We start from the raw sequence: 17307 nt of genomic DNA, 5'->3' as shown, positions 1-17307 counted from the left end.
TAGATCGGGGCGAGTTTTGTCTGTGCGCGCTGGTCATCCCGATGGCGGAGTGACGTCACTCAGTGCATGTCTGGCGCAGGCGCGGTGAGGGTCTCGGCGGCCAGGCTGTGTCACGTCTCCCCGGAATTGTCACAAACCCTGGGCCTTCCCCCGTGTGATTGCCTCCCACCATGGCGAAAGCGGAGCAGGTGTTAATCTTGGAGCCGTCCCAGGAGCTCAAATTCAGAGGTGAGACGAAAGGACGCTTGAAAATATGCTCCCAAATAATACGTTATTTTGGGAGCCATTTTAGGGCCTGCCAATGTTTATCTGACGAGTAATTCAAGCTTGGGCACGTGGGGAAGTCATGGGATCGTGGCTTAGTGGCGTGCAGGGCTTCTACTAACCCAGGGGAGAGGGAGGACTGGGGTGAGACTCGTTGGTTTAGTAAGGAGTGGCATTTTTTGGTCCGTTAGCTAGCCAGTCATCGTTATTTTAAATCCTGATTCTCGAATGTTGCAGAAATGTTAATCCCTTTATGCCTCTTTACGGTGGGCTTAGACTGCTCTGCTTCCTCGCGTGTAGAGTCCCCACGAGGCCCTGTTTTTGTGGGGAATTACGGTGAAGTATGGGAAGTATTGAAGTTAATATTGGCTTGTCAATTTGAGGGTTTTTATGACTCGTCTTGTAACGTTTGGGTGGCGGGGTTTGTTTTGGTGGGGTATGATCGTGTTTTGTTTGGTATTGGCCATATAAGGAATTTGGGTGATGTATGGAATCTCGAGGTATTATATTGAGTCGTTATTTTCAAGAATTTGTTGGCATATTTCCTAGTTCTGTTGGTTATTTAGAAAGAATAAGGCTCAGTTCTCAGTGATGTTTATATTTGTGTCTTAGTTCAAAATTCTTATACCAACATTGTACTTTTAATTCAGTATACTTTCCAGCATATTCTTGGGTGTAATACTGTTGGCCTTGACCTGATCAGCTGATTGCAGTTCCAGCTGTGAGATGTCAGTTATAAGATACTTCTGCCATTTCCAGTTTTATCCATTAAATGTTTCTGCCGCAAGGCATTTCAGCCAATTATAGACAAGGCCATGGGATGCTTGAGCTGGTTGTGTCTGAGACGGTGAGACGCTTCATCCGGCCAGAGATTCCAGCTGTTAGACCTCTGGGACAAAAGATACCAAGGCCTTAAGTTGTCTCTGTTGAGGTGTTAAGTTCCAGACACTCATGCCAAAGGATGACAGAACTGAAAGGAAAATACTGCATCCAAGACTGTAGTAGCCTGTACTCCTTAAATGTCTGGACATCTTTTGGCTCAAATGTCCCAATGGTTAAGGTGTCTTGTGTCCAAGTGTCTTACGGCCTCAACTTAAAATTGTTAATATATCTTACAGCTGGACCTTCTCAGCCTAAGTAACTAATGGCCGACATATCTTGCTGCTTAAAGGCCTAACACCTCAAACCAGTGACAGCAGATATGTGTTACTGCATGTATTAAAAATGGCTTCACTTTGTTGCTGCTTAAAGTAAAAAGATCAAGAGATGAAGGCTAACTTGGCTCACTGCCAGCTTGTCGCAACATGAACTTGGCTCATAGTTATGAATTAGCTAATTAGCAGGAGCTTAAATTTTTATGTATATCTTCACATACCTTTTAGGTTTGTACATGAGTTGATACACCTGTGGAATATGTCCAGAAATCTTGTGTGCCATAACCACTTCCAGTTTTTAAGGGAAAGTATGTGATGATGATGATGATGGAAATAAAAACTTAAACATGCAAGAAGTTGTAAGATGATACACATGAAGGGAAAAAAAAAAAAAAGTTGATAAAACACTATCAAAAGTCAAGACATGTATAACTCATTACAGTGAGGCACAGTGAGATGAAGTGCACACATGGGCAAACAATGTAATGTAGTACTGTGTGTAGGTGGTATCATTATTATTAATGTTTTTTTTATTATTGCTGTTGTTGCTATTATTTCATTACTATTAAATGGAAGAAAATCTGCAAGTGATAATATGGTATGGCAGACAGCCCAAGTTATCCAGGATGGTCCAAGTTGCTAGGATATAGATAAGATCATAGTTGGATCTATACCATGAAGAAAAAAAAGCTAAAGTATCTTGCAGCTTAAGCTAACAAAGGGGCCAAAACATTTCATGGCTTAAACTCCAAATGGCAGAATTGTATTGGCTGGTATACTGGTGGTGCCAGTTTGTGCTGCACCCACCCCTACATTCTGCCTTCCTCAGGATGGAGATTGTGACGTGAAGGAATTACATCCTGCAGCTTCATCATTAGTGTATTTTGGTATGAGGAATGCAGATTTTTCTGTTGGGGAGGTCAACCTCCATTTATATGACATTTAGGTCCTTGTGGGATTCCTGGCAGCAGGAAAAGGGTGTGGAGAGAGAGTCCAGGTCATAGTGCAAGAGAAGGGTAAGGGGCGGGTTGACCCACGAGAGTAGTGGTAATGATTGTAGTAGCAGTAGTAATACATCATATACAGTGCAGTATATAATGCTCAGCCACCTACCTAACGCTGTTCACAGCTGTTCTAGAATTATACCATACAAGATCTAAAAGTGAACCTAAAGTGTGATTGTATGTGTACATAGAAAAGGAGGTGTGAGCAAGAAAAAAAATTACCTTATTATGTTTACATGGTAAACATAAAATGAGGCAAAAAACATACATAATATATGGTATGGTACAGAATATCTTGAGGTGTAAATCACTGAGAGAATGATCAGATCTGAGTAGAAAAGTAAAGTAGGAAAGCAGTGTTTGGCACTGGGTGTGGCATCAGGAAGCTTGTGTAACATGATAAGATTGTGTACTATGGAGTGAAACCTGTCGAAGATTACAAGGCAGCAGTGTGGACGGTGATAGACGGCCGAGTTATCATGATAACTGTCTGTGTTTTTGGGAAGAATTAAATGATTAGCTAATTTTCTATTGCAGTTCCTCCTCAAGATTATTAAAGTGGTCTGGTGCAAATGTTATACTATAGTGATATTGGTTAGAGGATAGTTCAACCTTTGACGTAACTTCTCAAGCTTAATAAAATGGTCTGGGTTAAGTTCCTATATAATGAAGAGATAAAATTGACAGCCAAAGCATCAAGTAGTTCAGACCTTTTAGTGCCAGCAGTTTCTATTTTTCATCAGTAAAAAGTTGTAGAGTCACATGAAGCAGGAAGTGTCATACAGTCATGAACTGTCAGAGAGAGAGGTCAGTGGTAAGTTTGTCTTGTAGGTACTTTTGAGAATTTGTTTTATAATCATTCTTGTCTTCACTTGCACATTCGGAGCTGTTGAAGGAATATTTAAAAGGCATATGCTGTTTGTTGCTTATTTGCTATTTTGGCATTTTATGCATAAGTTCCTGTAGTATTTCACCAACACCAAGAGCATGTCATGTGATCTTAACCTTTGCTGTAATTCTTTTTGCAGGTCCTTTCACGGATGTAGTCACGTCTCAGCTAAAACTAACCAACCCCACAGATAAGAGAGTATGTTTTAAGGTGAGTAATAACAACAACCCTGCATTTACTGTACACCTGTCGTTGTACTCGTCTCTGATCAGAAATTCACTTCTGGGACACAACAGATCTACAATTCCTCTGTCATGTATACAACTGATGCATTTAATCTTGATGTAAATACAGGGTGAGGGTACTGAAGCTAAAATAGCATGCACACTAATGCTTCAATTGCTATAAACATTTTCAAGAATTGTAATAATACCCATAATTACACACACACACACACACACACACACACACACACACACACACACACACACACACACACACACACACACACACACACACACACACACACACACACACACACTAAGGTTTTGTTATATGAGAAAATCTGGCATAATTAAATTTGCACATTTATAATTATTAATCAGTGAATGTTACAATGCATGACTGATTATTCACCTCTGAACTGTAATTATGGATTTATTTAATGATAAGATGATTAAGTCCTGGAATCTTGATTATGGTTTTCTTTCATGATAAGAGTGGTACTACAACATATCTTGTCATGTCAGGGAAGACAAGGCCAATAAACCTGATGATAAAGCCTCACTGTAACACAATAGTAAGGTCATGTTACAGTAATTGAAAAGACAGTGAAAGCAATAGAGGAAATTAAAGTTATGTCAAACCGTTAAACATATTGACATTCATGTATTCCTAAAGCATATAATGAAACCTAAGTACATGATTTATACACAACACAGCATTGCTACATTTGCTTTCAAGTACCAGACCCACAAACACAGACGATGGCAAGATAAATTTGTGTTGGTGTTCATGCAGAATCCTGGGCCGTCAAGCACTGTGATCATTGCCTGTTCGTGTCAGGATTCATGTTTTCACAGCTAAGGGTCCTGAAGGGCAAAGCTGCATCTGGAAAGTGGTGGTGGGAGGAAACATGAGATGGCACCAGCATATTTTATTATGTAACATTTTGGTTGTACATACATACTTTCTGAAGGAGGCAGCAGCTGAATAAGTTATAGAATAAAGTCTTTTACTCACTTTCTCCTCACAGGTCTTACCTACACAAATCTGTATCTTTAAATCCTTAAGGTGAACGGTCCCATTGCCTTACATTCAGCTTTGGGTCTGGACTCTGCAAGCATTCTTGATATTAACTTGGGAATATGATTATGCAGCACCATCATCTTAAATAGCATTATTGTCACTAGATTACTGCCTATGCAGTACTGTCATCTTGAACAGCATTATTATCACTAGATTACTGCACCTGGTGGTTTCTTTTGAATGTTGCACATAACAGCTCAGTAGTAATGTACAATCTGCTGTTGTGTGTATAATCTTGGTCTAATCTTGTCAGTCTGAATGGATGATTAATGGTGTGAGAAATGTATGAAGACTTAATAGATAGATTAATTCAGGACATTACATAATTGATTATATTCTCATCCTCAGTGAAGTAAGAGAAATAATGATGAACTCAGGAGCTTTCAATGGTAGTCAGAAGGAATGCATACCTATATGGTTGTGAATAGGCTTAGGGGAGGTGGGGCTTTTTTTGTTTAGCTTGGTCTGCAGTAGAGTTGTGTGAGGTGATTATAATTGCCTTAGTGTTATAGATATGAGGTAATACCAAACTTTTGTGAGACTTATGGACTAGTGTGTGGGGACAAAATATGAATCAGCCATTGCCCACCTATGATTTATTCATTAAGAGATGGTAATGAAGAGTGAAGAGATGCAGGCTGGTCAGTTTTCACTTCACCAACTCTGTCTTTGAATTTAAAGCTAACAAATTAAAGGCAGGAGGGAGGAAGGGATAGAGCCAGAATAAAGCAAGGAAGTAGAGAGTAGTGATGGTGGTGTGCTAGCTGTGATGTGTGTGTGTGTGTGTGTGTGTGTGTGTGTGTGTGTGTGTGTGTGTGTGTGGAGGCAAACACAAACCTCTTCGTTTACAGCACTGCCACAGGTGTCAGGCACAGATAGATAAATGGATGGGAGATGGTGTTCTAATAGGTTTTTTTTTTGTTTTTTTTTTTTTTTTTTTTTTTTTCTCAAAAAGTCTGTTGAAATTTTGTTATAGTGGATTGCTGCTTACACTGTTCTTTGTGCCTCATGCAGTAAATAAAGGAACTGGTAATTGTGTGGCATCACCAAACTAACAGTAGTGAGTGCAAGTGGTGCTGAGATGTCGATTTATGTGATGTGAAGGATTGCTTATGAATTTCACTAAACACTGACAGAAGGGAGGACTCACCTTAGGTCATTGAGTAAGTTGCAATCATTATACCAAAGAGGATGAGCATGAGAGGGGTGGGTGGACGATATGAAGAATGCATAAGATGTGAGAGAGATTATTAAAGAGTAGTTGAAAATTCATGAATGGTGATGTTGCGTTGAGGGTCTTGATTGGGCATTTCACATCTAATCCAGTGTGGTGATGAGGAAGATTAGGGAAGAGGATGGGTCTGTTAAGCAGCTGAACTTCACATTGTGGTCAGTAAGGATTGGTCCTCTCTCCCCTAGAGGCTAAGATGTGAGGGAATGCTTGTGGGTGGGATTGTCTGCTTGTCAATGCCATGTTTAAGCTGCCCACTTTCACAGGGGATGTTAGGCACATCGGTAGATAGACCCATGAATTGCATAATCTTCTGAACAAGAGATTGTCACTCCCCATCTGACAGGTGTCCCTGTTGACAGGTCAAAACGACAGCCCCCCGGCGGTACTGCGTGCGACCGAACTCTGGGGTGGTGGATCCCAATGGGTCGGTTAGTGTGGCGGTGATGCTGCAGCCATTTGAGTACGACCCACATGAAAAGAACAAGCATAAGTTCATGGTGCAGAGCCTGTTTGCTGCCGGGGATGGAGACATCAGCCTGGACACGCTGGTAAGAGAGCTTTTGTTGTTGGCAGTGTGTGGTTATGTTGTCTGGTGGAGAAGAGAATACATAAATGAATCATATAGACATGTCTTGTTTTGTTTTAGGGATTTAGGGAAAATAAGTCATTAGAAGAGGGTTCCTTGGTCTTTCTTCTTTATTTTAGTCTTAAGTTGCTGGATCAGTCAATTGTCCTGATTATTTCAAAAGAGATGTCTGGTTTAGTTCTTGAGGTGTCTTGGTACTTCATTCTTGAAACAGTTCATCATCAGCAGGAGGAAAAACAGAAAGAGGAAGAGAATTTCAAACTTTACCTGTGAAAGGGATGAAAAAGGAAGATATTGGATAACACTTGTATTAGCAAGGTGGACAGAATAGGTTTGACGAGGTATGCAGTTAGCAAATTCAGAAGAACAGTAACCATGGGAGTAACAAGAGAAGATCAGAGATATAACACTGCAGTAAATGGGTGAGAGACTCAAGACAATCTGTTGGAGGAGAGGAACCAATGAGATGAACATCCTCGTGTATGGGAGCAGTACTCCCTAGTGGATGAATAAGACTCCCTTGTAGAGCAATTAGCTGAGATAAGGAAAAGTATTGGCAAAGACAACACAGAGCACCTAGCTTCATCGAAGCTGTTTTACCTGGAGAATTATGAAATTTCCAGTTGAGATTTTTGTGAAAGTCAATCCAGGTATGTGCAGTCTAGGGGATGGAGATAACTGAGCGTCAGTGAAGAAGAGGAGATAGTTGTCATGAAGTTGTGTTGGATGGATGGATTTAGGAAGCCAAGTGGTTGATCTAGCAAGAAGAGGGAGGTAGAGGCTCTTTTCCAGGGTTTAGGAGAACAGTTGTTGTCCAGCACTGTAGTGATGGAAAAACTTAAAGAACAAAGAGGTGGATAGAAATTTACAAGTAAAATATTTATACCAAACTCCATCAATAACTTTTTATTTATTGAAGGCAATAGCAAAAGTTTCATTGTACTCCCATTGGAGCTTTCAGTACAGTTACCAAAAAGGAAGTGGTGATGTGTATTATTCATACATGAGCTTTATTCTTTGAAACTTACCTTCACATTAGCAAGAGGAAGCAGCTACTTTTATTCAGAGTTGGAGTTGAGTATGCCTAATATGAAAAAAATGGCATAATTTGGCATTAAAAAGTATGTACCTGATATTGAGAGACTCCGTAGGATTTTGAGGGAGAGGTTTTCAGTCCTGGGAAAGGATTATCATGAGAAACTTGCCTCATCACCTCCCCCTCCAGTCACGCAGGAGTCAGGACACCAACACCAACTTACCTCCACTAACTTGTTCTTCTCTCCTCCCTCATGACTGAAGTGAGAAGTGAAAGAGTATAATATTGCATATGTGCAAGTGATTGCTAATTTATATTGTTTTTGCTGTTTTGTAAGAATTTACCCTATTTTACTTATGATTCATGAGTTCTTTATATGAGAACCTTGTAATATGAAGAACTTTCACTGCATTCTTGAAAATATATTTGTGGTGGAGGTTCTGTGATTACTGGAGAAAGATAGACTGAAGATAGTGAAAGATGTGATGTTTGTTCCTTTGACTAGATACCTCAGTTTTTTATTTGTTTGTGTGTTGTGTTTCATTGCTTGATGGCAATAGAATGAGTGGCCCAAAGTGGCATTGTTGAGATCACTGCATTGAGGCTTTTGTACAGATTCACACTTGTAATCCCTGTCTCCCCACAGTTTAAGGAGGCCGACATGAACCAGTTGATGGACTCCAAGTTGCGGTGTGTGTTTGAGTTGCCACCGGATACAACAACTCCAGCGGTGCAGAACAACCTTGACGCCTCCCCAGCACTCCAGCCCCACGTGGAGACCAAGCCATCACCCAAGGCAGGTGTCCCATACTCAGGCAGCGGCAGGAATGTGGTAAGAGTCCTCAGATAGAGAATGCTGCATGTGGCCTGGCAAGATGAGATCAAGGGAGCATAATAGTTGCGAATACATGCTGTGCAGATGAGTTACGTAAGAGGAGCTTGTGGCCCGTCACGATGGGATGGAGAGCATATTAGTCACAAATGTCTGTAGTGCAGATGAGTTGCGTAAGAAGAGCATATGGGCTGTCTAGATGGAATGGAGAAAGCATAATGATCACAAATACATGCAGTGCAGGTGAGGTGTGTAAGAGGAGCACATTGGCTGTGCAAGTCAGATGGAGGGGCATGGTCATGAGTTTGAACAGTGCAGATGAGTCACTTGAGAGAAGCATGTGAGCTGCTAAATTAGAATGGAGAAAGTCATGTGATGTATATGAGAATAGATGCAGTCAAGAAGTGAAGAACAGTAGAGTGTAAAAATTGCTACTCCTTTATATATGATTAAACTTGCTGGTAATGGCATTCTGCTGAACTTATTGATGGTGTGCTCAAGGTAGAGTTTATTACACTGTTTCTCTAAACATTGCAGTCAACCAACAGCGAAGCAGAAATCAAGAAGGCTGGTGATGAGATCAAGCGACTCCGAGAGGAAATTAGCTCACTTCGTCAAGAAAATCTTCAATTAAAGGTATATCACTTACCAAACTGTATTGAAAAGTGAGCTGAAAGGTTAAATGAAAATTTTGAAGATCAGAAGAAATTCAGGAGGATTTTCAGAGCAAAATAATTATGGCCATCATAGTTGTAATTCTTAAGAGAAATTGAAAATCCAGTGTGGTAAGTGTGGAAGCATGAAGAGAATGGCATGTAATCATTAAGGTGAAAGGAGTTTAGTCCAGATATTGAGTAGAGGATACAAGATAGTGTGCTGAAGTATGTGAGGAAAAAATAAGATGATTGGAGCAAGCACAGACAGGAATGAGTAATTAGGGGCTCTTCTATCATGGTCATCCCCTTGAGATAGTTCTTAGGGTAAAGTTTAAGTATTAACACCCAGCTACTAGAAGTAAGGATGCATCACCAGCCACCTCTGTCAACAAGAGGTATTTATCATACATGCCTAGTTTTAATCAGCAAAGCTTGGTAAAGATTTATAAAGTTACACTGAAAAGGAAGGATGCATTAGCAAGGTGTGTATATCAACAGGAGGACTCCCTGAGGCAACGCACCACTGCAAACCCTGGAGAGAAGAAGCAGATTATCATCCCTCGCCACGACCCCCAGCAGGCGAACCCCATGATGCATCTGGTGGCTGCCTTCCTTATTGCTCTCGTCGGTTTCATCTTTGGCAAGTTCATCCTCTGAAAACCTTCCACAGCCGTCGCTCGAGGTCGCTAGGTAGTAATTGGCCGTTTTCTACCGCACGCCAACATGCCGGTCAAAGTCTCCATCACCAGGGGTCATCGTTAGTGGTGGCCCTATTACCAGCTGGATGTAATGGCTGCTGTCGTCTGTAGCTGTTTGCCTTTATTCCATGATGATGTTATTCTTGAATATATTCTAAATTATCTAATAGATTTGGGCATGTTGAGAAGTCATTAAAAAGTATAATAAATTTGTCAAGACTGAGACGTGCTCTCAGTGCAGGTCTAGCAGAAGTCACACAGGCTTCTGTAAGCAGGAATTCACTATTCCCAATGACAAGCCATATAGAATGCTTACAGTTGTTTGATATAGAAGTTAATATTAAAATACAGTTATACAGTTTTTAATGGTCAATTATTTTGTATGAAAAAATGTGCAGAAAATGTTACTTTTAATTTTTCCAGTTATTAGCATTTAAAGATGCATCACTTTGCCTGTGATTAGTTATGACTCACATTGTGAAATACTTCATGTGCTCTTTTCATATATTTAGCAATAGCTGACGCATCAGTGACTTCAAGTATCTTGGGACTCTCCCTTTGCCCGAGCATTATGTGACAGCTGCAGCGCAAGATGGTTCATAGATATCTATTTATATCAAGTTTATTTATTCAACACCATCTGCAAATACTGTTGAATGATAGGATAAAAAGAATTTAGAGGAGCTTTTTTATTCATTGATTTAATCTTAAAAAGACCTGATATATTTCATGTCAAGACATGGCTGTTGTAGCTCTTATAGTGATAGTAATATTTTTATTTATTTTTTTCCATTTATCTATGATTTATCCTGTTATTGAAGTGCTACATTAAATATGAACATCCCTTCCTATTATGTGCATGAGTTTGCTTGACAAGGGTAACGATAGTCTCCCTCTTCTACCAGTCACCCAATACAGGTTTGGAAGATGCCGGGACTGTGATACGGAAAGAGTTGTAACAAGTTGTTCATCATTTCAATACAGAGGTTGAGGCACATATAAGTTTCTACAGGGTTTACTAGCAGGCAGGTTAGGCATCAGTCACGTGAGTGTAGGTAGTAGAGAAATTTGAAGTATAGCCTCCAAAGACACTAGAGTGAAAGATCTACATAACATATTTGGTCCACGAGCAAGGACGGTTGGGACTTGCCTCTGGAGAACTTGTCATTATAAGTAGCTACTACTACGTATACATAACTGCAGTACTCGTGGAACATGCAGCCCTTTATAAGGTGTGACCCAGCATGGTCTTAAAGTGAAATATATCCTAGACTTGTTGATTTTGTCCCTGTATTGGTTTTGCAATGATAGTTTTTACTTCCCTGCCCTTATTTATGTTCTGAGGTAATAGGAAAAACCCTACAATGGCATAACTTGTGTTGAGTGCACTGATCAGGTGCCTCAATGGTTTTCTAGATCAACTAGTGGCACTGTAAAGGTGAATATCATTGTATGGTTTGTCTTGTTTTGATTTGTGTACATTATTGTAGAATGGAAGAGCTGTTTGTACAAAAGGAACATTATTCCTTGTATATAAGTTAGTGTGGTATGTTCTTGTCTTCAGTCAGTCATATTTCACATTTCTGTCTCTTTTGTGATCCCCACCCATGGTTTATGTACATTTAATCTCAACATTCATTGTCATTACTTGTGAACTGTTGACATGTTTGTGAACTTTCACTGAGAAATTGTAAAGCATTGGTAGACGTCAACCACCAAACATTACCTATCAACGGTGAGAGTTTCTTACATGTGCAAACACTTCCCAGTAAACAATTGCTTGTAAACACTTCCTTGTGCACAGGACAAACATGGCTAAGATCAAGGGTCTGACAGACTTACCTCAATTGGCACAGTCTGTTACAACATGTACCATTGTCTCCTACTAATTAGGGGCAGTGTAATGGAGTGTAACCAGTGTATTTTGTACACTAGTTTGTAATGCCAAATCGGTCAGTCCCGGAAAAATTTGTACCGTGTGTACAGTGTGCAGCGTGTCATGATAAATGTCACACCTTAATGTACAGCTTGCTTTCGTTTCTCCTTCCTGTCCTCTCACTAATAGTCATATAGCTTTAGAAGTCACAGATAAAAGGCTTTGAAATTAGAACTAGGTGATCACATTATTTCATCTTTGTGAGGAAGCTAGAATAAAAGAATTTATTGCTTTAGAACACATCCTCTTGGCCTCTTGATTCCTTGGTATGTCAGGAAAGGTCTGTTGAATATTGGGTGTTGAGCCAGTACTGGGAGAAGCAGACTTTGAATGTGTGATGGGAAAACCACGAGTGAATGTTGTGCAGATGTGAAGTGTGTAGGGGTGTGATGAGTGCAGGCAGGTGGTGTGGTGCTGTGGCGTAAAGCTCAGTAGCCGGGGTGAACAGCCTTCCGAGACAACACTTGCACATGGTGGAAGTGGTTCTATCATTGCTTTGTTTATAACTGCAGTGACTTTTTTTGGCCATAATATCTGCTTTCACCATAGCTGTCGGAATGTCTGAATTCCCGCATTTATTTTAACTCAGCTTCATGACACATTAACTAAGCTGTTGGGTTACATTAAATACTTAACTACAAATATTGTTTTATTGCAGTGCATAACAGACTTAAGTCACCATAAGCCATTACTAATCATATGAAAGACCTCAGAGTTTGGGCATTAATGGTTAACTTAATTTAGATTTTCTTAAAAGCTCTGCCACATCCAAAAAAAAGCATTTGGCAAACACCAAAGTAATACTGATGCTACTTAGACTGAACAGTCACACATCACAAAAGCACTTTTATTTTGTGCTATCTTCTGTACATGGTAAAGGATGGTTAGTGAGAACTTCAGCCAATAAAGGCCTATATAGCCGCTAAGGTGATGGTTATGTGAAGGAAGAGAAAGTTATCAGAATTAATGTGGTGAAAGACTGGTAATTTTGAAGTCATATGAGTGTAGAGGTGGATCACTCTTATCTTGAATATTAAACATTACAACAGCTGCTGGTTGAGTGCTGAAAAGCTGATCCATCAAAAGATGTTGATTGCTTGAGCATTACTTATGAGAGTGGTTTCTATAAAAGGATAAAATAAAATAATTGGAAAGAGTTGAGCACAACTATTAATCAAGCAGTTATTCATGGGTTTTAGAGTGAGGAGCAGAGACTTGTGTTCCAGCGAAGATTAATCGCTAAAAATTAAAATAGTCTACCCTACATTGAGTGTGTGTGTGACATAACTGTTATGCCTTTCATTTTCTAACAAAGGAAAAACAATATCACAATCACCGCATAAAGATATTTGAGAACCAAGTGGTGGGCAAGACTGTCCGTCGGGTTTGTTTACGTTTTGGCAAGACGAGGCTCAGAAGGAAACACTGCCAATATTTCCACAATTCCATGAAAAATACGTGTAAGTAAGATATGTCAGCCTGCATTCCATATTAAGAAGGAATGAAGGATTATTGTAATGCATGTTTCCTTGTGTTAAGTGTGGTAATAAGTGTGTAGTTAGATTTAGTAAGGGAGAAGGTGGGCGACTTTTCTTAGAGTGTGGGAATAAAATCGTAGGGAAACCTAAGAAGTAACATTTATATTAAGTACACAGCAATAACTTTTTAGCTTTTTTTTCATTTATTATTTACATTACATAAATTTAATACGTAGGAACAGATACGTAAACCCGAGGGAAGCATCAGGAGGCCAGTAGGTGTAGGCATGGCAGTCCCTGTAGCTGTTTGATGGGAAGAATGGTACTTGTCACACAGCGGCTGGCACCAGACTCATCCTGACACACAGCAGGAGACACCAGCCAAGAGGGAGGACCACACAGCACACATGGATGGTGAGGACAGTGCCACGGACGTGCCACAGTTGGATGTGGTACATATATCCATTGAGGACGCCAGGGACTCCAAGACCTGTGTGGGGCCTGACAGAGACACTCTGGCGCTCATGATACAGGAGCACAGGTGAGGCTTCCCTTTGTGGCACCTTGGTCTTGTTCCTCTGCTTCTGTTGCTGGGTATTAAGGAAGTAACCTTATTCTACTAATTTCCAGACACTTTATTTCTGGGCAAAATATGATGCACTTTCAAATCATGATCTACACAATGAAGGGATCAATAGTAATATGATGAACTGAATTAATCTAAACTTAACCCAACCCTCAGATGAAGATGATAATGTTACTTCAGTATTATCCTTTTTGTCATCTGCTTTGAAATTATGCTTCAGATCAAAGCATTATTATTATTGTCACCATTCTTTTTTCGTATTTTTTAATTGATATATACATAATTTTTTTTCATATAATTAACTTATTTCAGCATATATTTAAAGATATATTCAAAGAAAAGATGAAAAAAAGGTATGGATTAACTGCCAAAATAGTGAGATAAGTTTTTTATATTGTTTCATAATTTCAGTAATGTATCTACACCTTAATTATGAGTTTAGGAATAGTGACACTCCTGTCTGTCAATATAATTTACATCATGATCAGATATAAACCTTTTCTTACATTCATATTCCTATCTTTATTGAGGGAGGTGATGCACAACCTTGCCAAGATACAAGGCAAGTCTGCAAAGAGCCTGGTGATGAGTGTAGCCAAGTACGAGGCCATCGTGCACCACCTGCAGCACCCGGAGTTCAAGGTGGAGCCACACTTCAAACACTGGGTCAAGACACGTAAATTCCAACTCCTTGACTTGCCAGAGGAAGATGAGAGACAAGTGCTTGTTATAGCCAAAGATAAGGTTGATAAGGTGAGCAAGTGGACATCTGGGTATAATTTCTTGATTTGTTCTAGTTTTCAAGTGGTCTGTATTTCCACTTTGATCCAGTCACTTAGTAATTATTTCACTGCTATACAGTTCTTCACATTAGCACTTGCAATTTTATATACTTATTAGTTGTGCTAAAGTATTTCAGGCAGGTGTATAGCCCCAAAATTAGAAAATTAACCTCTTATAATATTTTTCCTGTGTTTCCATGCAAGCTATTTCTTGTACAGTGCCATGAATGTCAAAAAAAAAAAAAGAATCATAGCAATAAAAGTAACTGTATCTTTTTCTCTATTCCCAGTGGGGCTTCAGTTCCTCCTTCCTCCGAGTGGTCCATGCCGGCCACCTCTCAGATCTGGTGTACAAGACTCATGCTGAGGAACTCCAGCACTGTGGCTACAAGAGAGTCCTGGAGAAGGCAAGTTGTAGAGTAAAATGGATATAAAGTAGTTGTGCTTTTGATAGAATGAAAGTGTTTGGGCAGATGCAAATGCATTGTGGACATTGATACATAATCTGTTGAGAGTTACTGATTCTTTCATGTATCCCTTGCCATCACAGCTTCAGAGGCAGTACTTTGGAGTGACTCGTGTCTATGTGCAGGAGTTTTGTAAGAGCTGTCCTGTGTGTAAGTTGAAGCCACACCAGTCAGCTCAGATGGGGCCTCAGGGACAGACCCCAGAAACACGAACACAGCCAAGGGTGGAGCGGCATGGGTTCTTCCAAGACACAGCTCACATTGACCTCATAGACATGCGGCACTCGCCCGACGGAGAGTACCGGTACATCGGCCACTTCATGGACGAGTACAGTCGCTTCCACGTGCTCTTCCCCATGAAGCGCAAGGCTGCCCCCGAACTCTCCCGTCTCCTAGAGGAGCGAGTTCTTGGCTACTTTGGTCCCCCTAAAGTCTTTTATGCCAGTGAGGGGGTGGAGATAGTGAACCGTCTCGTCACCACAACACTGGAGAAGTGGGACGACAAGGTGACATTTGTGGACAGGCACTCACGGAACTCTCGTTCGGGCCGGGTGATGGAACGTTCCCGACAGGTAATACTGGAGCGCCTCATTGACATCCGGGAGAACGAGATGGACGGCAAAGGGGCCAAGCATTACCCCTGGGCATCTTGGCTTCCTCGGGTCATGTTCACCATCAACAGTGAGTGCCAGGAAAGTGCCAAAGACTCACCTTACTTCTCAGTGTATGGCTGCAGCTCCCCAGTCTTGATGTTCACTGAGGAGAGGTGCCAGGGCAGGGAGGAGGCCTTTGACAGTGACTGTGAGCAGGAATCAGATGTAAGAGAAAGGGATGGGGTTTATTGGCCCTCTGAGGCAGCACCAGCCACAGGGGGTGAGGAGGAAGCATGTGTAATGGACTCAGGACTTGACACCACCTTACAGGAGCAGGACCACAACTACATCACCACCACCACTGCCACTAGTAAGAGGTTTAAAATGGAGCCGCCAGACTATGATGAGGAGGACTGAGCTGGGTTCTCTCCCTCCTGGCTGGTCTCTGGCTCACAGCATCAGGTAACATTAAATAACAGGACTGCAACTCATGGATTGAGTCCTGACCTCAGACTGCAGTCCCTTTGGGTGTCAAGAATGTTGGCACAGTCACCACAGTGTGGCTTAACCAGCTCCCTGATGTGACAGAAACACCTGGCTGCTCCTCAAGATTCAAGAGGGATGGATGTGTTATTTGGTGACATTAATATTTTATCCTGATCCACACATTTTGTTTTTTTGTATGCATGTACTTAGTGCATGGAACATCAGCCTGCCAGATCCCCAAGCTTCACTCATTGTTAGTATTTATTTATTTATTTATTTATTTTTATTTTTTTCCAGGGGAAAGAGGAAGAAAAATTATATATATATATATATATATATATATATATATATATATATATATATATATATATATATATATATTAAAAAGCACTCCGCAGCTGCGTTACCTAAAAAAAAAGAAAAAAAATTACAGAAAACATCTGAAGTATGGGAAACGTTTTGAGAACTGTATTTTCTTGTGTGTAATATTTGTAGGCCATTTTTGCCTTAAAATTTTACACATAATGAGTTAAATAAAGACAATGACAAGGCAGTAAGTTTTTATTTTCGTACTGAGGTGTTATTGGTGGCTAGGTGCCTCCTGATTGACAGGATATTACCCACAAGTGAGGGTATGAGCGGGCGCCAGCTCGGCACTCACCCATAGTACTTGCAAGCCGGTAGCCTTGGATTTTTTTTTTTTTTTTTTTTTTTTTTTGTAGTAAGCTGCACTAATAATGTTGTTAGTCTCATTAAGATTAGCCATCTCAGCTGATTTATGGTCGGTAAGGCTAGTTGTGATCAATGGAGATGCATATGTTCATAATACTAATAACTGTAGATAAGGCAAAAGGAAATTGTGAGTGAAACAAGCATGTAGTCCACATAATGGCCATTCCATTATTAGATTATGAGATGTTCTAAACAAAATAGATAAGAAAAAAAAAGGTGACACACACACACACACACACACACACACACACACACACACACATATATATATATATATATATATATATATATATATATATATATATATATATATATATATATATATATATATATATATATATATATATATATATATGATTTCTCACATTTGCCTTAGATAGGTAAGAAATAATTATCAAAGATAATCGATATATCTTTAAGTATTCTTTTTACATAATATGGGAAGAGAAAACACTAGAGAAGAAACATGTTACAGTATTTTGAATTTTGTGGATTTGGGACATGGGGGAACACTAGATAATGTTGATAGCGTCGTTGTACCAACCATCACTTCTTATTAAAAAATTTCATCCTTTCTTTCGCAAAA

General features: G+C 40.0%; 2 protein-coding genes across 4 annotated transcripts; both read left to right on the top strand.

Moving 5' to 3' along the window:
• Positions 1-8: 8 nt before the first annotated feature.
• LOC135091684 (vesicle-associated membrane protein-associated protein B-like) lies at positions 9-11685 on the top strand. 2 transcript variants are annotated; one of them, XM_063989545.1, is made up of 6 exons: positions 9-228; positions 3451-3521; positions 6213-6401; positions 8122-8271; positions 8845-8943; positions 9462-11685. In XM_063989545.1, exons 1-6 carry the CDS (start codon positions 171-173, stop codon positions 9618-9620), a joined length of 726 nt encoding a protein of 241 aa, XP_063845615.1. In that variant the 5' UTR covers positions 9-170; the 3' UTR covers positions 9621-11685. The 2 variants fall into 2 exon arrangements, with proteins under 2 accessions (XP_063845615.1, XP_063845614.1); XM_063989544.1 differs by having other exon boundaries at positions 8122-8307.
• Positions 11686-12869: 1184 nt separating this feature from the next.
• LOC135091683 (SCAN domain-containing protein 3-like) lies at positions 12870-16546 on the top strand. Of its 2 annotated transcripts, none has more exons than XM_063989543.1 (5): positions 12870-13057; positions 13312-13616; positions 14192-14414; positions 14734-14850; positions 14994-16546. In XM_063989543.1, the coding sequence occupies exons 2-5, from the start codon at positions 13483-13485 to the stop codon at positions 15918-15920; spliced, it is 1401 nt and encodes a 466-aa protein (XP_063845613.1). In that variant the 5' UTR covers positions 12870-13057; positions 13312-13482; the 3' UTR covers positions 15921-16546. The 2 variants fall into 2 exon arrangements, with proteins under 2 accessions (XP_063845613.1, XP_063845611.1); XM_063989541.1 differs by having other exon boundaries at positions 12872-13057; positions 13413-13616.
• The last annotated feature ends 761 nt before the right edge of the window (positions 16547-17307 follow it).

The sequence above is a fragment of the Scylla paramamosain genome, chromosome 38 (assembly GCF_035594125.1).
Source record: "Scylla paramamosain isolate STU-SP2022 chromosome 38, ASM3559412v1, whole genome shotgun sequence".
In the NCBI taxonomy this organism is placed as follows: Eukaryota; Metazoa; Arthropoda; class Malacostraca; order Decapoda; family Portunidae; genus Scylla; species Scylla paramamosain.
Note: the sequence above shows the minus strand (reverse complement) of the source record. Positions and strands in the feature narration are given on the sequence as shown.

What these genes read in the sequence shown, in the direction of transcription:
- LOC135091684 (XM_063989544.1), top strand. Translation starts at nt 171, where the DNA reads ATGGCGAAAGCGGAGCAGGTGTTAATCTTGGAGCCGTCCCAGGAGCTC. An exon ending in CCAGGAGCTCAAATTCAGAG is followed by an intron (nt 229 to 3,450) that starts GTGAGACGAAAG and finishes TTCTTTTTGCAG; the next exon opens with GTCCTTTCACGGATGTAGTC. An exon ending in AAGAAAATCTTCAATTAAAG is followed by an intron (nt 8,944 to 9,461) that starts GTATATCACTTA and finishes GTATATCAACAG; the next exon opens with GAGGACTCCCTGAGGCAACG.
- LOC135091683 (XM_063989543.1), top strand. Translation starts at nt 13,483, where the DNA reads ATGGATGGTGAGGACAGTGCCACGGACGTGCCACAGTTGGATGTGGTA. An exon ending in CTCATGATACAGGAGCACAG is followed by an intron (nt 13,617 to 14,191) that starts GTGAGGCTTCCC and finishes ATCTTTATTGAG; the next exon opens with GGAGGTGATGCACAACCTTG. An exon ending in ACAAGAGAGTCCTGGAGAAG is followed by an intron (nt 14,851 to 14,993) that starts GCAAGTTGTAGA and finishes TTGCCATCACAG; the next exon opens with CTTCAGAGGCAGTACTTTGG.